A 23,707-nucleotide genomic window follows, 5' to 3' on the forward strand; every position below is an offset into this window, starting at 1 on the left:
AACAAATCAGATTAAGCGTTGAATTTATACAGATTGAGAACACTGCCCTACAGATGTCAGATCGTGCAAGAGAAACATGACAATGAGTCAGAGTCTCTACCAGCTTTGCCCTTCAACAATACGCTTGATTTGTACCTTTCTTCTGGCCATAAATGAGCTGTTCTTCTCATGACACAATCCAGAAAATAAAGAGATAGAAAGATCAGTAGGAAGCTTGGAGAATGAGAACAAAACACAGGTACAGATATCTGACAGAACCAATGGAAAAGCATTAAAACCAAATTCTGTGGAGATAGAAAAGAAACAAATTAGATAAGGAAATTAAAAAAGTTGATGGAAATAAGGCACTTAAAATAAAATAAGTTTGATTATTAGCCCATTAGAATGATCCACCTGAGGGTCAATGTTTAGTAACCAAGGCCTTGGGTAGTGTGTGGAGAAGGCTTACTGAATAGACCCAAGTTTGAGGAAGCTCAGTTCCATGTAGAGACTGGAGAAGCTGGGGCTACTCTTGAATACAGAAGGTTAAGGGAAGATGTAATAGAGGTGTGCAAATAAAAGAATTTGATGAGATTAACTCAGAGAAATTGCAGGAGGTTGGTGACCAAGAGGCATAGTGAAGGGCATCATAGGCAGAGTTTCTATGCAGGGAGTTGAAAGGCAGCGGGAGCAAGTTCAATGGGAACTTGCAAATGAGAAATGAATAACTATGAAGGATAAGTCTTATTGTACTAAGGAAAAAGTTAAGGGGGATGGGACAGGTGGGATGCAAAGGAATGGTCAAAGCTCAGCAAGGTGGCATGATAGTGTAATGTTAATGTAATGCTATTATTCTGCCTGCAACATGGGCTCAATTTCACTGCTGTCTGTAAGGAGTATGTACAGTCTCCTTGTGAACGTGTGGGTTTCCTCTGGATGCAGTTTTCTCCCACCTTTCAAAGGTGCAAGGGGTTAGTAGGTTAATTGGTAAACATGGATGCCGTTGCACCAGAAGGGCCTGTTATTGTACTGTATGTCTAAGTAAGTAAATGAACACCTTCTGGTGCACTATGAATGTGGGGGCTTGACTGTGTGCAATGCCCAAATTGGCTCATTAATTACGATGGCCTGTTGCTCTGATCACATTTTTTACACTACAAGTTTTGATTTGCTTTTAATTACTTCTAAACCAATCCACAAAGAAAACAGGAAGCAGGTCTTGCTCTCATAGGGTGTATCAATTCTCAGTGATAGTCATGCATGTGTTCTAGGGGATATCAGAAAAGCCTTAGCTCGGTGAACTAATTGCTAATATTGAGGATAGCTTCCAATCATGATAACAATAATTTGCAACATTGATCAAGGTACCAAAGACAATTACAGGTCCTGTAGATTAATCATTACGCTATTTATAATCAGTTGGATTATTAAAAATAAGTATTTTAATAAGGCCCAGAGGTTAGAACGCAAAAAGTTGAAAATTAAAATCATTAGGAAAAAATGTTGAAAAACAGGTAGTGGGGAATGAGCAATACTATGAATGAACCAGGGACAGAAGAGGATTTTGGTTTCATGGGAAGCTGCAGGAGAAAGATCTGAGCAAAAGCAGATTTTATTTTGCCAGTGGTAACAATATATTCAATTAACTGCTCACCATCAAAACCATCGTCTCCTTCTGAAATGAGTTCATCATCAGAACAGATATTGAGCACATTCACCAACATCTCAGTCACTAGGAGAAAGACGGATAGAACAGTTAGTTTAAAAAAAACACTTGTACCACAAACAAACCCACATCAATCCACAGCAACAGAAGATGGAGGAACACATGTCCAAGGTGTAAGTGGGCCAGAGAGAAGGTCGGGCAATACTGCGAGCTTTCAAATTGTAGCAGATGGATTACTTTCACTGAATTCTATGTGCTTCATTATTTCTCTAGTGGCAATGACTCAGCATGCAAGAGATACACTCTCTTTGCAATGATTTTTTTTCCTAATTAGGTGAAAATATTCATTAACTGGGGAAAGTTCACATCTCTCATCACTCTACCACTGAGCTCAGCACCTCCAAAACACAGAGCAGCAGCTAAATGTAACCGTTCTCATTAAAGGTGTCAAATGGTGCAACTCAACACACCATAAACTGTTGAAGCTCCTTTCCTTTAAACTGTGTGTTCAAATCGCAAATTAACCAGCACACACAAACTATGGATTTTAAAAGGTATGTTACTCAAGTCTGCTCTTGCAGTATGAGACCTACTTACCCCTCCCTCCATGCTAGCCACCTGCCCCTCCCCTCTACATCGATCTTGGCCCCAAAGTGCAAAATTTCAAGTTTTAATTTTCTAACAGCTAGTTATCCACAGAACAAGACTAAATAGAACTAAATACAGGTTTCCCCCGCTATCCAAAGGTAGAGCGTTCCTATGAAACAGTTCGTAAGCTGGAATGTCATAAAGTGAATAAGCAATTACCATTTATTAATATGGGAAAAATTTCTGTTCCTAGACCCAAACAATAACTTACAAAATCATGCCAAATAACACATAAAATCTAAATATCAGTAACATATAGTAAAAGCAGGAATGATATGACAAATACACAGCCTATATAAAATAGAAATAACGTATGTACAGTGTAGTTTCACTTACCAGAATCGGGAAGACTCGAATAAATTGCAGTTTCGTCACAGTTAAACACTTGCTTATATGAATAACCATCTGACACAATCACCCCTGATCTGGGCCGACATTTATGTGCCGGGCGGCACCTAATTAATTAGCTTCTTTCTTTTGGCTTTTTTCTTAAAGATGTGCTGGGTGCGTTCCGACTACCGCTGCACCACTGCATTCTTCGCGGCAATGTATCGGTCCACGGCCTGGAGGTTGGGGACCACTGCTTAAACTATGAAGCTACCCTCGCCTCAGAAACCGATCAAACCACCCATGACTACCTTTAAATTCCACTTTTGCAACACTTTCATCACCATCGTCCAGTACTTTCTGTTTCAGCTTATTAAAAAGACTGACTGATTTCTCCTTAAGTATAAAAAAAACTTAACAGAACACCACGCTTTGTACACCCATCAATCCACTCAAGCAATAGACCTTCCATTTTATCCATTATTGGATGCCGACCAAGAGAGACCACTTTGCTACGAGCAGAACCAACAAAAACATTGGCAGCTCTCAGGGTCTCTCTCTCTGCGTATAAATAGTGCTAATGGTGGACGCAGGCAAGTTCAACGCACGGACAATATCCTTACTTCGTTCACCACGATCGAAACGCTTAATTATGTCTAGTTTTACACTAAGTGTAACACCCTTACAAGATCTTTTAGGCTTTTCCGATACCTTAGAACTCATCTTGCTAACAGATGCACAAAATAAATCGAAATAAAGCACGTGTTTAAGCAATGCTGGCTAGAATACAGTTCTGGGGGAGGAGCTTGGCTGTTCTGGCACGTGCTGCCTATTTTTGTAACAGTGAAAACACCTGTTAGTGAAAACAGGCAACTAATGTAGGTCTTTCGTAACAGCGAGGTGTCGTAAAGCGAATGTTTGGAAAACGGGGGCCACCTGTACGATGGCCCACAAATTTGTGCCGACCTTTTAACCTAATACTAGTGTATCTACCTCTACCACAACCCCAGCAAGGCAATCCACAAACTCACCATACTGTCTAAAAGAACTCACCTACAGTAGCATGCAAAAGTTTGGGCACCCCGGTCAAAATTTCTGCTACTGTGAATAGTTAAGTGAGTAGAAGATGAACTGATCTCCAAAAGTCATAAAGTTAAAGATGAAACATTATTTTCAACATTTTAAGCAAGATTAGTGTATTATTTTTGTTTTGTACAATTTTAGAGTAAAAAAAAGAAAAGGAGCACCATGCAAAAAGTTTGGACACCCCAAGAGATTTGAGCTCTCAGATAACTTTTACCAAGGTCTCAGACCTTAATTAGCTTATTAACAGTCGTTAGGAAATGCCAGGTGATGCAAATTTCAAAGCTTTATAAATACCCTGACTCCTCAAACCCTGTCCCAACAATCAGGAGCCATGGGCTCCTCTAAGCAGCTGCCTTGCACTCTGAAAATTAAAGCAGGAGAAGGCTATAAGAAAGCAATGCATTTTCAGGTAGCATTTTCCTCAGTTCGTAATGTAATTAAGAAATGGCAGTTAACAGGAACGGTGGAGGTCAAGTTCAGGTCTGGAAGACCAAGAAAACTTTCCGAGAGAACTGCTCGTAGAATTGCTAGAAAGGCAAATCAAAACACCCGTTTGACTGCAAAAGACCTTCAGGAAGATTTAGCAGACTCTGGAGTGGTGGTGCACTGGTTCTACTGTTCAGCAACACCTGCACAAATATGACCTTTATGTTAAGAGTCATCAGAAGAAAACCTTTCCTGCGTCCTCACCACAAAATTCAGCGTCAGAAGTTTGCAAAGGGACATCTAAGCAAGCCCAATGCATTTTGAAAACAAATCCTGTGGACTGAAGTTAAAATAGAACTTCTTGGCTGCAATGAGCAAAGGTATGTTTGGAGAAAAAAGGGTGCAGAATTTCATGAAAAGAACACTTCTCCAACTGTTAAGCACAGGGGTGGATCGATCATGTTTTGGGCTTGTGATGCAGCCAGTGGCACGGGGAACATTTCACTGGTAGAAGGAAGAATGAATTCAATTAAATACCAGCAAATTCTGGAAGCAAACATCACATCGTCTGTAAAAAAGCTGAAGATGAAAAGAGGATGGCTTCTACAACAGGATAATGATCCTAAACACACCTCAAAATCCACAATGGACTACCTCAAGAGGCGCAAGCTGAAGATTTTGCCATAGCCCTCACAGTCCCCCAACCTAAACATCGTCGAAAATCTGTGGATAGACTTCAAAAGAGCAGTGCATGCAAGATGGCCCAAGAATCTCACAGAACTAGAAGGCTTTTGCAAGGAAGGATGGGCAAAAATCTCCCAAACAAGAATTGAAAGACTCTTAGCTGGCTACAGAAAGCGTTTACAAGCTGTGATACTTGCCAAAGGGAGTGTTACTAAGTACTGACCATGGAGGGTGCCCAAACTTTTGCTTCGGGCCCTTTTCCTTTTTTGTTATTTTGAAACTGTAAAAGATGGAAATAAAAAAAGTAATCTTGCTTAAAATATTAAAGAAATGTGTCATCTTTAACTTTATGTTTTTAGGAAATCAGGTCATCTTTTACTCACTTAGCTATTCACAATAACAGAAATTTTGACCAGGGCACCCTCACTAAAGCTTCTACATCCTTCCTTTAATGAGGTGACCAGAACTGAACACAATATTCCAAGTGTGGTCTAGCCCAATTCTATAAAACTGCCACATTACCTTATGGATCTTGAATTCCATCCCCTGATTAATGAAGACATCCTATGAATTTGCACAACAACGTAGAAGGATCTACAGACGTGGACCCCAAGATCAGTCTGTTCCTCCACGCTAAGAATCATGCCATTAAACTTGTATTCTACCTTCAAATTCAACCTTCCAAAGTGAATCCCTTCATACTTTACTAATCTGAACTCCATGAACCACTTCTCAGCCCAGCTCTGCATCCTGTCAATGTCCCACTGTAACCTATGACAGTCTTCTATGCGATCCACAACAACTTTGTACGCTATCCACACATAGTTGAAGCTACCCCTGCTCTTGGCTAAGGAGAATGTTTAGAGCTTGATTAATCCTATCCTGGTGTTGAAGGGATTTTTTTTCTATTCAGTTCATCTTTGTTTTCAAATTCCTCTACTGCTCTGAACCACAGTCACCAAGATTTCTGTACTCCTTTGACTCAGCATTCTTCAGCACCTTACATTCCTAATGCTCAGCAGAAATAGAAGTAAGCCATGGTTTTGATAGAGACAACTTGATAGAGCTATGCAAGACTATAAGAGGCAGATGTAGGTAAAATGGACAGGCATCACCTTTTTCACAGGACACCAATGGCTAATAACATAGGACATAATTTTAAGATGAGCGAAGAAAAGTTTAGAGGAGACGTCAGAGGTAGTTGTTTTTTTGTTTAAGAAGCACAGAGTGGCAAGTGCCTGGAATGCACTACCAGAGCTAGCGGTAGAGGCTGATACATTAAGGACATTTAAGATACCTAGATAGGCACATTAATTAAAGATAAATGGAAGCTTACGTGCTCTATAAGAGGGAAAGGTCAGGTTAATCATGGGGTAATCATGGGGGGTGAGTGAGATCTGGGCCTGATGCCCCACTCACCCAGGGAAAGTGTACGCGCAATACATCGCCTCTCCTTTCCAGGTGTACTGATCGCTGCGTGGTCACTGTCTGGCCTGCTAGGCAGGAGGCCACTGCAAATAGCCTCTCCTACATTACTGAGTCCATAGCAACACCTTCTCGTCGGTGCCCCTTGTTTCCACTGAGCTTGCTATTTCATGGTGCGACCGAGTGTCCAGTGGTATAACTGGATGGGTAGGCTGGGCTTGTTAGCCTTGGTTGGCAGCCAGCCTAAGAGAAGGACAACTCTGAATCCAAACCCGGGCAGGTAGGGCTCGTTAGCCTTGTCAGGCCATCCACCTAGGAGAAGGACATTCCGACGTAAATCCTACGACCCGAGGACCTCGCTGTCACCGTCCCAGCTTGCTAGGCTATGGCAGATGAACCCTGGGTGTAAAGGGTGGGGCCAGTACCATGCACACTGCACTCCACCTAAAATACCATTGTGCAGGCTGAAGGACACGCCCACGTCTACAACCATCCTTGCAGCCGCTGTGACTGGGTCTGCCTGTCCCATATTGGCCTCGTTAGCCACCAGTGAGCCTGCAGAAGACATGGGCAGCCCTCTTCCTAAATCTTTGTTTGCGAAGCCAAGCCATGATGATGATGAATTTAAAAGGTCAGTATCACATCATGGGCCAAAGGACTTGTACTGTGCTGTACTGTTCTATGTCTCTCTAACCTGCCTTGCCATTTTATATCGTATGGACCACCTGATTTCTGCTTCAGTTCCACTCTGCTGTCTATTCTCCATAACCCTCAATACTACAGAAGTCCATCTCTCAACATTCTCAGCTCCTGAATAGAGAACTCCAAAGATTTATTATCCTTAGAGAAGAAATTTCCTTTCAGCTTTAAACAGACAACCCTTGCTCTGAATTATACCTCTCATTTTTGGTTCCACCATCAGCAATTTACCTGCCAATCCCCTTCAAAGATTTGTATTTATAAAATGAATTCACATTCTGCAAATTCTAAAGAGTTGAGATGCAACTATCCCATTCATTCATAGAATCACTGAATGAACCAAAACTATACATGCCTCTCAGCATCTGGTTTCAGTTGTAGGTCTACCTCAGGTACCTGTACAGCTGTGAGGGCATCACTGCTGAGACCCAAAGCACTGTAAATTCTTCCCCAAACATCACTGCTGTTTCTAAGATAATTCTAAACACCCACACCTCAAGAACAGCAGCTGCTACTATCTTCTCAAGAGCAACTAGGGATGGACAATTAAATGCAAACTCAGCCTGTGAATCCCACATCTCTTGAATAAATCTATAAAGAAAGTCCTGATATTTGCTGTGGCTCACTGACAAGTTTGGCATTATTATTTTCCAAGTGAAGCATCCAGGTTGAAAGTATCTCACAAATGCAAATTGTTGTTATTCTTCTTCTCCAGTCCTAGCCTTCTATGCTGTTTAATAGGCAAATGCAGAATGTTTTAAAGTTCAGGAAGTTGTAGCAATTCAGTCAATGCAAATCAAAACAGCGGAGAAGGTAAATCATAATGCAGTTTCTGGAGGTTCACTGCCACAGCTATGCTTACGCTGTATCTGCTTGACAAGATCCAGTCGGCTTAGAGAGCAAATTCAAGTTGCAATAGATAAATGATCCCTGAAAGTGAGGAAATGTGGATGGGATGGAGTGGGGTGGGATAGGGGTAGGGTAGGGTAGGGGTGTGTGTGTGGGGAGAGTGGTATGGCACACCCTCAGTACCACCTACAGTTCTTCCCTGGTCCTACATCAGAGAATCAGTTTGGATAATGAGCACAAATGGCTTTACTGGGACATGGGCTCATCACCAGTCAACATACAGAGGCAAGTTACAAACCTTTCTCCCCAACAAATGGCAAGGACCAGGTGAAGACATCCATGAAGTTGGGCAACCAGTAGGGATGTGGGGAACAGTTGAACTGCCTGATATTCATAACGTTGTTCTCATATTTCAAAACTGCAGCTGGAAAGAAAAAAAGTGAAATGAATAAAGGTTCCCCCCCAGCAAGATTGAAAAGCCAATATGCAACAGTGAGTACAATCAAGTATATAGACTAGGCAGTTAAATATAACTAGTTGCACCACTCACCTTATTCCAAAATAGAAACAACAGCATGGCAAGGTACAAGATGCAGCATATTGTCAAGTTATCACCAAATAACAAATTATTGTACCTGCAGACAGATTTGACCTGGGGAGGGTGGAACTGGACAGATTCAAGAGCTAACTTTCCAATGGTTTCCTTCTAGGCATTCCCCAGGTTTGAGAATTATTTAGAAAGAGAAAACAGAATCAAAATAGTTATAGGACAAAGAAGACCATTCAGCCCATCACATCTGTGCCAACTCACTTTCAGATTAAACTATGTCTGGCTCTTTCTCTGTGGCATAACACACTTCTTCCTTAAGACACATTTGAACAAAACCCTTTGGAAGGCAACTATGGAAACAGCCTTGCCACATCTGCAGGCAACACACTTTAGATTACAACCACACTGTTACTTCCACTCAGGTGAGTTCTTTTAACATAATATGATGGTTATGCTCCAGCTACCATAAGGACTATGACAGAGAACGCTTGGTAAATGCACTTGAATGTCTCCTCACACCCCTCCTCCGATATATTCTACTAAGGGGTCCTAAAGGGTTGGGTTTATGGTGCTTTCCCCGCAAACATGGTGGAATGTTCATTTCTTTATAGAGGGGTTGAGTAAATGGTGTATATATACTATATTAAAGATAAATTATTTTGTAATATGATGGTAACTACATTGTGGGGTGCATCATATTCTGATTCATGTGTAGTCTTAAGTTAACTTTGTGAGTAATTAAGGATGGCACATCCTAATGCCCAAAAAAAAATAGGGCTGATCATTCTCGGTAGCAGGCAGCAAGAGACTGAGCGACCAGGAGTTCGCACTGGGCATAGTATGTCGCTATAATTGTGTTTTCTAACAGATTAAACTTTGAGGTAGATTATTAGGTATGAGTTTAACAATGGCAAATTTCTCACTAAATTTAATTTTCTTTCCATGCTATATATGGATTTCACAAATGGCACTAATGATACAAATTCCTTCAACATTCCCAAAAATTCTTGGAACCTCCCCCCCTCCCCAACCACTGGGGGACACTTTCAACAAAGGGTTGCAGTGGTTCTGATGGTGGCTCATCATGACTTCAAGGGCATTTAGGAATGGGCAATAAATACTACCCTTGCCCTTGATGACCACACCCAGAGAAAAAGAAGTTTTTTAAGAAGTCATTCATGTAGGTGAGATTGTTTTGTCAGACTGAGCAAGATTTGTATAGTCAAATCACTAGTGCACAAAAAAGGTTTGCAGGAATTTCACAAATAACTCACAATGTATTCTTATAAGAATAAACACAATGAATTCACATGAAAACAGGGCAACAAACTGCCGTGGATTGACAGTTGATGATAGGAGAGAAAACAAAATAGGAAAAAATGGGTCCCAGTCTAGTTTGGTTCAGGCAAGTGCCAACTCAGGGAAGGATTCAATGGCAAAATTACACACTTAGGAAAGAACTGCAAGCTGAAAAATCAATGTACATCATGCCAGCAATTTTGTTTAAATTTTGTGTAATCCAAAGATCACAGGGTGAGTGTCACTGGACACTAGGGGTCAGTGCAGCTCTAACAGTGAATGTGGAAATTTTAAACATTTCCATTTTGTGTAATCTAAATAACACTTTCATCAAAGCAACTTCATGTGTTCGTACAAATGTGTAGATTGAGGAGTTTACCATATCTATGTCTACTACCTGCTTCACTTAACTTTTGTTCAGTGGTAACCTAGGCTGCTACCATTTCATTTTACAGCTGAGTATATTGAAATTAACTAAGTTTTCATAACATGAGACAGAAGCAACCTTCATTTACGTAGAATCAGGGAAACCATATTGTTCTTTAATACATTGTCAAAATGGAGTTTAATTCTGATTAATGTGAGGTGTTGCATTTTGGGAAGTCAAATCCAGGCAACACTTCTGCAGTGAACAACAGGGCCCTGCAGAATGTTACAAAACAGAAGGACCTTGGAGTTAGGGTTGCCAACTTTCTCAACCCCCTAATAAGGGACAAAAGTAGCAGTCAAATATGGGACACTTGTGTTTACCCTGAGAAAGACTACCATGACCATGAAGCTTTGCGTGGGCACCTGTGTGCGCATGTGTGTACGTGCCAATTTTTTTCTACAAATCCGTTTTGGCTTAATCTTCCTGATTCTGTTAAGAGAAACTACACTGTACATACGTTATCTCTACTTTATACAGGCTGCGTATTTATCATATCATTCCTGCTTTTACTATGTGTTAGTGTTATTTTAGGTTTTATGTGTTATTTGGTATGAGTTGATAGGTTTTTTTTGGGTCTGGGAACGCTCAAAAATTTTTCCCATATAAATTAATGGTAATTGCTTCTTCGCTTTACGCCATTTCGGCTTATGAAAGGTTTCATAGGAACGCTCTACCTTAGCAGGGGAAATACGGGACAAGGGCAGTCCCATATGGGACAAACCAATTTAGCCCAATATACGGGATGTCCTGGCTAATATGGGACAGTTGGCAACCCTACTTAGAGTACATGTACATGGTTTACTGAAAGTAGAGTCATATTCAGGATGAAGGCAGCTTTTGGCATGCTGGCCTTAATGAATCACAGTACTGTACTGAGTATGAAAGTTGGGAGGACACAGTGCATAGTACAGGATGCAGGTGAAGCTGCACTTGGAGCAACGTGTTGAGCTTTGGTTACTCTGCTATAATTCTTTGGAATAAGGTGGTATTTGCTGCCTATTCCTAATTGCATCAGATGAGCGGCCTGAGTCACAGTGGTTCAACACAAAACAAGTCTATACTCATCTTTTTGTCCACCTACACTCATCCCATTTGCCTGGCCTCTGAATTACTGATCCAATCCCGTTACCTTCTCTGTTTTCAGAACAGCCTGGTGGTTAAAAGATTTAAAAACAAATGTAACTGTTTCCCATGACAGAGGACTGGTAACCAGAATTCCCAGCTTGAAAGTGAATGGTTAAGCAGTGGTAGCTATGAACTGGAGTGCACAATTTGGTTGAGCTCGGTTGGGACCTGGCCTCGCCTGTTGATGCTGCCCTCCCATGTTTGAGCAGTGGAATGACAGGCTGGATTGCATGTGTCTGTACACTGCTGGCAGACTGTATCATCGATTGCTGGACAATGTCACTCAGGGTCTTGGACTATATATGTTTTTTTTTGAGTGAATATGCTTTTTTGTTCAATATTTTGAATTGTGTTACTCGCTACTTTTGAATGTTTGCTTACTAGTTTGAATGTTCTGCACCTTGGCCCCAGAGAAACACTGTCTCGTTCGGCTGTATCCATGTATGCTTTGAATAATAATTAAACTTGATTTGATTTGAAAAGGCTGTGTCAGTAGACTTTATAAGAATCTACAACATTGGATAGATAGCTGCAAAAGGAGTAAATTCTGGGGGACTGAGAGGAAAGAGTAGGAACTGACTAGAAAACTCGTTCAGAGCCAGAACGAGTCTAATGACCAGCTTCAAAGTAGCATCATGACAGACTGAGCCAGTGAAGCATCAGATGTAACATTGATCTGCACATAGACAACTTTAGCAATTCATTTTAAATGCAACTGGACATGACAATTACAATGTTGAGGCACAGGAAGAGCAAGGCCCACAGCAAGCTTAAAGTGATTACACTCTGTTCCAACAAAAACTAAGGCCAGGATTATCTTTTCACAAACACAAGAGAATCTGCAGATGCTGGAAATCTAAACCAGCACACACAAAATGCTGGAGGAACTCAGCAGGCCAAGCAGCATCTATGGAAATGAGTAAACAGTCAACGTTTCAGGCTGAGATCCTTTAAAATGGCAACTGTTTACCCTCTTCCACAGATATTGCCAAGCATGCTGAGCTCCTCCAGCATTTTGTGTGTGCAATCTTTTCACAACTTTTTCAACTTGTAATGCTGAAGTGCAGTAAGGAATTAACACCCCAAACTGTGTGAAGGAAATGAGAGATGTCAGCATTCAGCTTCTCTAGCCCATCTTGCAAGCAGTCAACATTTAATATAAGATCATAAGATATAGGAGCAGAAGTAGGCCATTCAGCCCATTGAGCCTGCTCTGCCATTCAATCATGGCTGATCTAATTCTTCCAGTCATCCCAACTCCCCTGCCTTCTCCCCATACCCTTTGATACTCTGGCTAATCAAGAACTTATCTATCTCTGCCTTAAATGCACCCAAAGATTTGGCCTCCACAGCTGCTCGTGGCAACAAATCCCATAGATTTACCACCAGCTGACTAAAGTAATTTCTCCGCATCTCTGTCCTTAAGGGACATCCTTCAATCCTGAAGTCATGCCCTCTTGTCCTAGACTCCCCTACCATGGGAAATAACTTTGCCATATGTGGAAGAATTTAAGACTCTTTGGATATGTAGGGGTTAACCTAATAGCTTGTGAATGCTCTTAAAATTCAGCTAAAGTCCTTGCTCTTAGAATTTAGCTGAAAGTCCCTGATAATGTCTAAAGAAAAATGTTATGGCGCCGCATTTACGTAATGCTGTTGATTGTTGAAATTTAGGCCAAGTTCAAAGTCATGTTGTTTGTTACATTTTAGGTCTAAATTCACAGTCAAGCAATGTTATTGTTAAGTGCTTTTAGTTACGTGTGCTGTGTCTATATAATGAAGCGTGTCTGAAAGCTCACCAGAGCTTTTAAACACCGCTTTTAGGAAAAGAGGCTCTCCATTATATAATGTATAAATGAAGTCCTTTAGTCTGAAACTGGCCTAACCGACGTGCAGACGCAAGTGAAAGTCCTAACAACAGAAGTAGTTGCCCTTAGGATGGTAGCCTTGCAAAATAGAATGGCCCTGGACCTACTCTTAGCCAAAAAAGGAGGGACATGCGCCATGGTAGGGCAGGAATGTTGTACTTATATTCCCGATGCCTTAGAAAACATAACTGACTTTAGTCAACACATAAGAGGAAAAATTGAGTAGATTAGAAAGATAAAGGAAACAGCTCAAGAATTTTGGTTCAGGTTGAGTCAATGGTGAGGAAGGAAAACACAATGTTAGTGTTCATTTCAGAAGGACTAGAATATAAAACCAAGTATGTAATGCTAAGGTTTTATAAGGCACTGGTGAGGCCTCACGGAGTATTGTGTGCAGTTTTGGGCTGATTATCTAAGAAAGGATGTGCTGACTTGGGAGAGGAGTCAGAGGAGGTTCACAAAAATGACTCTGGGAATGAAAGGATTAACATATGAGGACAGTTTGATGGCTCTGGGCCTGTACTTGCTGGAATTTGAAGAATAAGGTTGGAATCTCATAGAAACCTATCAGGTTAAATGTTAAAAGGGTTAGATAGAGTGGCTCTGGAGAGGATGTTTCCTATACTGGGGGAGACCAGAGGACAGAGCCTCAGAATAGAGGAATAGCTTTGTAGAATGAAGATGAGGAGGAATTTCTTTAGCCAGGAGGTGAATATGTGGAATTCATCGCCACAGGCAACTATAGACGCCAGGTCACTGGATGTATTTAAGGTGAAATTGATAGGTCTTGATTAGTCAGGCATGAAAGGTTACAGCAAGAAGGCAAGAGAATGTGATTGAGAGGAAAAATGGATCAGCCATGATGAAATGGTAGAGCAGACTCGACAGGCCAAATGGCCTAATTCTGTTCCTAGCATGTATGCTCTTTTAAATAGGGTTAACGCATGCATGCTTCTCACCCTCAGGTTTTGTGAGACTAATTAGAGGTCACAAGATTAGGGTGAAAAGTGAAATATTTAAGGGAAATCTGAGAGGCAGCCTCTTCATTTAGAGGGTAATTCAAGTGTGGAAAGAGTTGCCAACAGAAGTGGCGGATGCAGGTTCAAGAGAAGTTTGGATAAGTAGATGGATGAGAGGGGTATAGAGGGATAGAGAGGCATGAGAGGGGTATGGATGGCACCTAATAGTGACTTGATGGCACCTACCGCAACTCCTTTGCTTGCATCTTTGGAAACAGCTCTATTTCCATCTTTCATATCTTTTTTTCCCCTTTTTCAAGGTTCTTTTGAAGACCCTGACATGGAGTTACACGCTGACTTCGGATCTTTGCCAGAATGGGACCCGCTCTCAGGGCCTCATGGCCAGCCGCTTTTCAATATGCCAAGGACACAGCCTGGAAGACTAACGCGCCTTTAGGGGGCCAGATTTTCCTGGCTCTGGAGGCGGGCGGATTCGAGGTCAGTGCTGCTACCTGGTGTGTCATGGGAGTACACAGATCAAAAGCAGCGAGCTGGCTGCTGTGCCCAGAGATTCGAGATCTTTGGGCACAGAGCTCAGAAAAAGCGATGCAATAAACTTTTAACACCATAAATCAGTGAGTTGATTTGTTATAGTCTCCCTCCACTGTGAAATGGGGACATCTCTTTTTAGAGAGAGAGAGAGCGAGAGAGAGAGAGCGCGTGCGCGCCTGTGGTATGTTGAATTACCGGGTGAATGAGTGTTTTTTGGGGTACTGCAAGTGTGTGTCTTTATTGATGCTTTGCTGCACACTTGAGTACTCGGTGGAGGGTGCAGATGTTTTTTTGTTGGTGGGGGGTGTTGTCGCTTTGCTGCTGCTTATGCGTAGGAGGGTGGAATGGGGGGAGCTTTGGGGTTCTAACATTTAACTGTCATTCATTCTTTGGGGCATTCCTCTGTTTTCGTGGATGCTTGTGAAGCAAAAGAATTTTGGGATGTACTGTATATTGTATACATTTCTCTGACATTAAATGTACCTATTGAAACGTATTGAGATGGGCACAAGTAGATGGAAATAAGCAGAAAGCAGGCTGGTATGGACTAGATAGGCTGAATGGCCCGTTTCTGCTGTAGTGCTGTTATGAGTATCTGAGTTAATGATCTTATTACCCTCCACAAATTCACAACTCCATCACTGCTCACCATGTTACTGGTACTTCTACACTTCACTATTCCCCCACAAAATCCTGCCATGGCTCCTTGACTCAATCTCATTCATGCTCCAAAATGCACCCTGTCCCATTCAACCTTTCTAACTTATACTAGCCTGAAACTTAAATTCCTCATCATGTTCAAAAAGGCTTGTGTTTTCCCTCAACCCTGCGATTTCCTGCCTTATTTTTCACAACATGGTACAGCAGTCCACGTTGCTGCCTTACAGCTGTAGATGCCCAGATTCAATCCTAGTCTAGCGCAAGTATGGTCCATGTGTAGTCTATGTTCTCCCTATTCTCACCATTGGCAAGAACACTGCTACAAGAATGGCTCACAGTCCTCCTCATTACATACTCAGTGTTACAATTAATCAAAATGTTATAACTATTCCATCTCAGATAATTAAACCAATCCCTGCTCCCTAAATAATCCATGTAAGAACTGGGATCCAGGAACTTCAGATTCATGACGCTTCTAAAAATATATGTTTGTGTCTCCTTCCATTACTGTCTGTCTATTAATAGATTCTAAACAAGGAAAACCCTGCAACAACTAACAATGCTGCATACAAGATGGGCTACTTTTGAGATAGCACTGCCAACATATGGTTTCTCTGAATTACCGACTACCCCACCTAGTTAGTAGAGGGCCACTAAGCTCCCAAGACATTGACCAGAGCTGCAGTTGGCCTCACTGCAGTAATAGAACAGAATGGTACAGCGCAGAAACAGGCCCTTCAGCCCACCATGTCTATACGGATCCCTTCTACCTGTACATGATCCATTCCATCCGTACTCATGTGTCTACCCAAAAGCCTCTTATACACCACTATCATATCTTCTTCCACCGTCACCCTAGGCAAACTGTTCCACACAGACTGCTCACAGTGTAAAAATAAACTCACCCCATACATCCCCTCTAGTATTCGACATTACTACCCTTAGAAAAAAGGCTAATTGTCTACTTAATCTATGCTTCTTAATTTTATAAACTTCATCTTCCTTCAGCCTCTGACATTTCAGAAAAAAAGAATTCAAGTTTATACAACCTCCCCTTCTACCTCATACCCTCTAATCGAGACAACATCCTGGTAAACATCTTCTGCACCAACTCCAAAACCTCCACAACTGTCCTGTAACAGGAAGAGCAGAACTGCACACAGTATTCCAAGTGTGGTCTTAGCCAAGTTTTACACAGCTACACATGGCTTCTTGATTTAGAGCATATTTCATATTCAATGCCTTGACCAATGAAGGAAAGCATGACATGTGCCTTTTTTTTTTTTTAAACCACCCTATCTCCTAGTAATATTTCAGCAGTCCAGGTGCAAAACATGAACACTGGTTTCAGGACCCTGTGATAGATTGGGAGATGCCACACTGATGGATTGGGAGATTCCTCCTGCTGCATCAAACCAGAGCTTTGTAACTGCAGCACTAGGCGCTTAGGGCATCTTGAGTCTCTCTTCTGTCCCACAAATCTTCTTCACCAGCATCAGTCTTCTGTACTCAAAGGGGCTCCAGGATGGCAGGGACACTGCTAGACAGGTATCCATGTTGAACAAAGGGGTGCCACTGAGAGGGTGCACAGTCTCCAGATGGTGCAAACCACTGAGTTGATTATGTATCTCAACTGCTTTATTTAGCAGTGAGATTGAAAAACTAGAAATTGAGAAATGATTCTTCAAAAGGGCATTACAGTTGGATATACTGTGGGTTATGTTTTAGGTCAATAAGCATTAGGCCAGACTAGGCATTCTTTTTAACTGAAAAAAAATGGTTCTTATTTGCATGTTGATCATCCCTCACTGCTTTGACATGACTGTTCCTGCTGCTTTCCCATAGGTACCATGGAAATTTATGGTATCTCTGGCAAGAAGCATTTCACAAACCCATACACTTAATAACTCCAGACACTTCAATGTCTTCCCAATGAATCCTCCTCAGAGAAAGAAGCAAAATATTATTCAGAGCCACACCTCCCACAGCTGAAGCACTCCCCCCAGTTCTGTCCTTCCCAATATGCAATCCTCCCTACCTCAGTGCCACCTTTCCTGCTGTGCAACACTCCTGCTCCCCTCACTGTACTTCCTGTTGTATGTCACTCCCTAGACACCATCACTCACAGTGTGCGACAGCCCCATCACAAACTGCTATTACTTCAAACTGAGGCACTCAAAGCTGAGAATTTAACATAATTAAACATTTTAATATGGTTAAGTGGCAATTATTAACACTTAAGATAAGAACAGAAAACACAACAGCTTGGGTAGAAGCTGATGGATGAGGAAACAAAAATACAAACCGAACAAACCAGAAAATTCTAACTATATTTAACAAGATCAGGTTTAACAAGTGCTGAGCAATCTCCAATTGGTTCAACATCCCTGGAACAGTATTACATCTTCCAATTTTGAAGAGGATGTTGCAAGGACAAGAGGGCCTAAATTATAGGGTGAGATTTGCTAGGTCTTAATTCCTTGGAATGCAGAAGAGTAAGGGGAAAAACTGTTACTATCCACCTAATCTTATAAAAATACTTAAAGTTGTGAGAAACATTGATAAGGTGGATAACACAGTTATGTGTTTAGAGGGGAGGACCCTGGAGGGATACGGGCTGGACACAGGAAACTGGAACTAGCTAAGCAGAAATAGTTGGTATGGACTTATTGGGCCAAAGGACCTATATCCATTATATCTATATCTGCTCTACATAAAGCAGATCCTTTATGTGGGATCATAAACAGTGTCAGGTCTTTGATAAGTTGAGTTTGTGGCAGGTTCAATCTTGGATGTAGAATAGACAGTGTCCTATATAAATTTATCAAAATTTAAAAATACATAAAGTTTCCTGACAATTAGAATAGCATCTTAAGTTATTCCAAATTGTGCAGTAGAATTGGGGGCAATGTATTAGCATGGATAGAGGACTGGTTAACTAATAGAAAGCAGAGAGTTGGGATACATGGGTGTTACTCTGGTTGGCAATCAGTGGTGAGTGATATACCACATTGGATCTGTGCTGTGCCCGCAACTGTTCACAATATACATTAAGGACCTGGAAGAGGGGACCGAGTGTAAAGTATCTAAGTTTGCTGATGACACTAAATTGAATGGAAAAGCATATTGCGCAGAAGATACCGAGAGTCTGCCAAGAGATATAGATAGTTTAAGTGAGTGGGCAAAGGTCTGACAGATGGTGGGCAAGGGTCTGGCAGATGGAGTACAATGTTGGTAAATGCGAGGTCATTCCAGTTTCCCCCGGGATCAATAAAGTATGACTATGACTCACTTTGGAAAGGAAAATGAAAGAGCAGATTGTTACTTAAATGGTAAAAAAAAATTGCAGAGGATTGCTTCTGCATAAATCTCAAAAGGCTGATTTGCAGGTGCAACAGGCTATCAAGGCAGCAAGTGGAATGTTGGCCTTCACTGCTAGAGGGATTGAATTTAAGAGCAGTGAGGTTATGGTGCAACTGTACAGGGTACTGGTGAGGCTACATCTGGAATACTGCATGCAGTTCTGGTCTCCTTACTTGAGGAAGGATATACTGTCTTTGGAGGCGGTGTAGAGGAGGTTCACCAGGTTGGTTCCAGAGATGAAGGGGTTACACTATGAGGAGAGATTGAGTCGCCTGGGACTGTACTTGCTGGAATTCAGAAGAATGAGAGGAGCTCTTATAGAAACATATAAAATTAAAAAAGGAATAGATGAGATAGAGGCAGGAAAGTTGTTTCCACTAGTAGGAGATTCAGGGGAGTAGATTTAGGATGGAGATTGAGGTCAAACTGCTTTTCTCAAAGAGTGGTGAATCTGTAGAATTCTCTGTCCAAAGAAGCAGTGGAGTCTTCCTCAGTAAATATATTTAAGACAAGGTTGGATAGATTTTTGTATAATAGGGGAATTAAGGGTTATGGGGAAAAGGCAGGTAGGTGGAGATGAGTCTATGGCCAGATCAGCCACGATCTTACTGAATGGCGGAGGCTTGATCAGCCGGCCAGATGGCCTACTCCTGCTCCTATTTCTTAATTCGACAACCCGGTGCACCCTTCATGAATATGATCCTATTCACACATCTTTCCTTCCAACAAGGTCTATTTTCCTGTCACCCACTGAGACTGGTGATCAATACGAGCTCCCGGTGAATACAACAGTTTAATCTCACACTGTTAGCAAAATTCCACTGTTGTCTTATATCACCCTTTGCAGTTCATACAACTTTGCTAGATATCCATGATCCTCCAATTCTGCAATCTTAAATTTAGCAGGATGGGTCTCAATCCCTCAAATTGCCACTGTAAACCTCTCCACCAATTGAGCACATCTACAAGGAGTACTGCCACAAGAAAGCAGCATCCATCAAGGACCCCCCTCCCACCCCATCTAGGCCATGTTCTCTTCTCGCTGTTGCCATTAGGAAGGAGGTGGAAGATTCTTAGGTCCCACACCATCAGGTTCAGGAACAATTATTACCCTTCAACCATCAGGGGATAACTCTACTCACCCCATTACTGAACTGATGGTCCACAACCTATGGACTCACTTTCAAGTACTTTACAACTCATGTTCTCACTATTTACTTGCTTTTTTTTTTCGTAGAGTTTATCTTTCGCACATTAGTTGTTGGTTCATCTTTTTGTGTATTTTTTTATTGATTCTATTTATTTCTTTATTCTGTTATGAATATCTGCAAGAAATGAATCTCAAGAGTAGTGCTTGGTGACATAACTCTTCCTCACTGACTGAGCTCTTCATATCTTCTTCAGGAGTTCAGCACAAAGTGCTGTCATAGCTCAGGACACTGGATGTATTAAGCCTGCTGCAGTATTTTTTTTAAACGTAAAGTGTAAATCATACTAGGGTAAAGTAATTTGGTTTGGATGGGAAAGGATAATTATAACTACAATGACAGCACCCTATTTCTCTATTGAGTTGAATGCCCACTAACCAGCTCCTTTAAATCCAAGTTTGCTGTGTTTAACTTTGAACAAAATCAGACCAATTTAACACGAAAACAATAAGTTTACTTTCACATCACATTTTTCTGGCCACATTTGTTGGGACTATTTATCCTGGCAGAACACTGTACTGCGTACTCAAAACTTCAGGTTTTTCAAGAAGCAGTGATTTGCCGACCTTTCACATCCAAAATTCTTCAAGCTCATGGAGTAGTGGAAATAAAATCTCACTTCCTTCGTATGCCTCAATGTGTTTTTGTGGTCAAAGAAAATGCACTAGGCGCAAAGAGAAAACTATTCAAAGCTCGATTTTTAAGTGAATGCTTTATAGACAAGCATACTAGGTTTACCAAATGCAATATATCAAAAAAGCCTCCAAGAACAGGATTAGGCAGGCAAGAAAACAAACATCCAGGAAAAGAATGCGGAAGGAGTATGGAACTTGTTTACAAATGGGTGTGCACTAATCTTTAAAGGCAATAGGAAGAGTTGGGAGAAAATCCTAAAACTGAGAGGATGTGTGGAAATTTGTGGAAATACTTGGAAACGTGGGGTTGCTTCCTTTGGAAAAGTGTAGCCTTCAGGAGTCAGGAAGGGCTCCAACAAAGTAGCTGTTTACAGAAACTGGAGGTGGTGGTGGAGGGGTGGAAGCTATGATGTCTAGGAAAACATTCAAAGGAAATGATTCAAGAGAAATTTTCAATAGTTATTGAATAAACATTTTAAAAGAAGAGTTTTTCAGGATTTCAGGGAAAGGCAGGGGCAGGTGATATTACTTCAGCAACACGAAAAATAGGAGGGGCAAAATAACTGCCTTACATGATTTCTAATATTAAAATATTAAGGTTGAAAGTGTGTGATAAATGAAAGCTTTAGAGGGTGCCATCTCATTTTCTAATATCCCTGAGGAAATCAAGTCTATTATCCTTTTCCAGACTGGTTTATAGGTGTCTCCAGATCCAGGAATACATTAGATTCGTAGTTAGAGATAGACAAATTTTTTCACACTAAACTAACAAACAAAACCAAGTGTTTGGTGCAAGGGATGGACAGGAGGCCTGCTTAGAAAACTGGGAAACAAGGCCAAACACAAGCAAATGAGATGATCTTAGAAGGGAACTTGGTCACCTTGGACCAATTAGTCCAAGCCCCATACCCACACTGTACGACTAAGGATAATGATGATGGGGGGTGGGGGTGCGAGACAGGCCATGGAAAGACAAGAGAAAGGTTTGAAACTAGTGTTCTGAGGAACGAGCAGTTGAGGATTGCACAAGTGGACTATCCACTAATAGACAAAGCAAGGGCCAGCTAACCCACTGGTTTCAGATGCCATAAATGGGCATTAAGAGTTGGAAATTTAAATCTATTCATCAAATTGTATCTATTTAGAATAATTCAAACACTTTCGATAATTTGTGAGAATATTTTGCACTGTGATTCTAATGGAATGATTCACATTACACTGCATTCCTGTGATATATACATAAACTGTTAAACTGAAGAGGAAGCTGGATTGACTAACTGAGATCTGTAGCATTTGATACAAAACTAGTGATGCCAAAGAATGCAACTATTGAGAGCTGCTGGAGTTCAACAATTAGCAGATGGCTACTGAGAATAAGGAGTTTAACCAAATTATTTCAGGTTCTTAATATAGAGATTAAGCCGAGGTATAGAAATGCATATAACATGGCATATGCCTCAGTGATGCTGATGGTAGAATTAACACTGATCCACAACTCTAGGGACAAAGGTTCTAACCTCTTTCAATTAGGGTGTGCCAGAATTTCGAGCTCTAATGCAAAATCCCATCCAAGGAGACAGAGGTGCAGCACTAAAATGTCAGCCTGTTTCATGCCAAATCCTAAGTGTGATTTGCAATCCCAACGCATTGACAAGAGGCAAAGTATATCTAGCTCGACCATTGCTGACATAGACCTCCACACCTGGAAACAACTCCACAACATCAACCAACAGCACTTTTATCATCTTAAAGAACTCAGATTGTTTTACTGACTATCTTAGTTTGCAGTAACAAGCCAATCTGTCCACTTTGTCCTGTCAATTATACTCTCTTAATTGTGATACAAATCTTCAATGTACTTCCACTGTTACTTTAAAGTTTGTTCATAAGAAAAATGTACAGAATCTCCAAAGACAGAAGCCCTGGCGAAAGTCTTCACAACATTGTGACGAATCAAATAAACCAGCTATTAGCTGCCTAACTAACTTAACCCTTCTGCCTGCCCAAGTCCCATGGCCCTCCATTTTGTGCATATTCTGTGCCTATTGAACAGCCTTCTAAAAATACCTCTATCACAAGTCCCTTCACTACTACCACTGGCAGTCCATTCCAGGCACCCACACTGTAAAATAAACTTGCATATACATCTCCATTGACTGCTCTTCTCACCTTAAATGCACACCATCTTGAATTTTGACCCTGGAAAAAAAGATACCACCTGTTTACTCTATCTTTGCCTTTCCTAATCTTATAAACCTCTATCAGGCCTTTCCACATTCTCTGCTGCTCCAGAAAAAACAATCCAAGTTTGTCCAACCTCTCCTTTTTGCTCATACTCTCTAACCCAGGCAGCATCCTGGTAAACGGCTTCTGCACCCTCGACATCCTTTCTATAACAGGTCCACCAGATTGAAAGCAAAAATCCTGATGTGGCTTATCCAGAGTTTTATAAAGCTTCAACATAATTCCCTGACTCTTGAACTCAGTGCTTCTATTAACAAATTCAAACATGCTGTGTGCCTTCCATATCACCCTTTCAGCCACATTCAGAGAGCTAAGGACTTGGAAATTGATCCCAATACCAGAAGTTGACCCCATCTACATTGTGGACAATTATCAGCTGCCTTGCGCTATGTGGCAATTTATCCTCAAACTCACTGGATGCCATTACCAAATTCTCACAAGATTCTTCATTGTAACATTATCAGATTAAATGAACAATTCAATGCTCTACCTCTCTGCACATACAGGTTATTGGAGATATCATTTTGTCATTTTTTTCTTTGCTCAGACCCTTTTCCCCTCCTTCTGCAATACTTCACTAGTTTTTTTTTCTGTAGTTCACCCATTTCCTCCCCAATCCTTTCATCTCACTGGCTAGAGAAGTGGGCCACTGGCCCCATCATAGTCCTGTCTCAGCCTTGATGGCAGCTCTCACTCTTAAGTCCAGGTGCTGAAAATGCCTGGACTTCAAGATTCAATGAGGAAGTCTAATGTTACATACCACAAACTAGCCTGTTCCAGCAAGGTTTGGGTCAGTCATTATATGTATGAGGGCCTGGAAGCTGCTGTTTTAGGTGACTGAGTACAGTCAATAGAACAAAAACAATGAGAGGAGAGTACAGATCGATAGAGGTGTACAAGACAATAAGAGGCATGACTGGGTGGCTAACCAGAGAATTTTTTTCCCCCCACAGTTTGGAAATGGCTAATATGAGGGAGCATAATTTTAAGGAATAAAAGGAATAAACCAGGGAATTAGAGGCTGG

The 23,707-nt window shown here is 41.3% G+C and overlaps 1 protein-coding gene across 4 annotated transcripts in view; it reads right to left on the reverse strand.

Moving 5' to 3' along the window:
• LOC140196775 (protein phosphatase 3 catalytic subunit alpha) overlaps nt 1-23,707 on the reverse strand; it is a 283,355-nt gene that overhangs the window by 25,628 nt on the left and 234,020 nt on the right. For 2 of the 4 annotated variants that reach the window (XM_072256543.1, XM_072256541.1), the window contains exons 9-11: nt 8,088-8,213; nt 1,634-1,711; nt 136-162 (exon numbers count right to left, since the gene is read on the reverse strand). In XM_072256543.1, the coding sequence (XP_072112644.1) occupies nt 136-162; nt 1,634-1,711; nt 8,088-8,213 (231 nt within the window). The remainder of the gene's footprint in view (nt 1-135; nt 163-1,633; nt 1,712-8,087; nt 8,214-23,707) is intronic. The other 2 variants (XM_072256545.1, XM_072256542.1) reach the window with 1 other exon arrangement.

Source organism: Mobula birostris, chromosome 4 (assembly GCF_030028105.1).
Source record: "Mobula birostris isolate sMobBir1 chromosome 4, sMobBir1.hap1, whole genome shotgun sequence".
NCBI lineage: Eukaryota > Metazoa > Chordata > Chondrichthyes > Myliobatiformes > Myliobatidae > Mobula > Mobula birostris.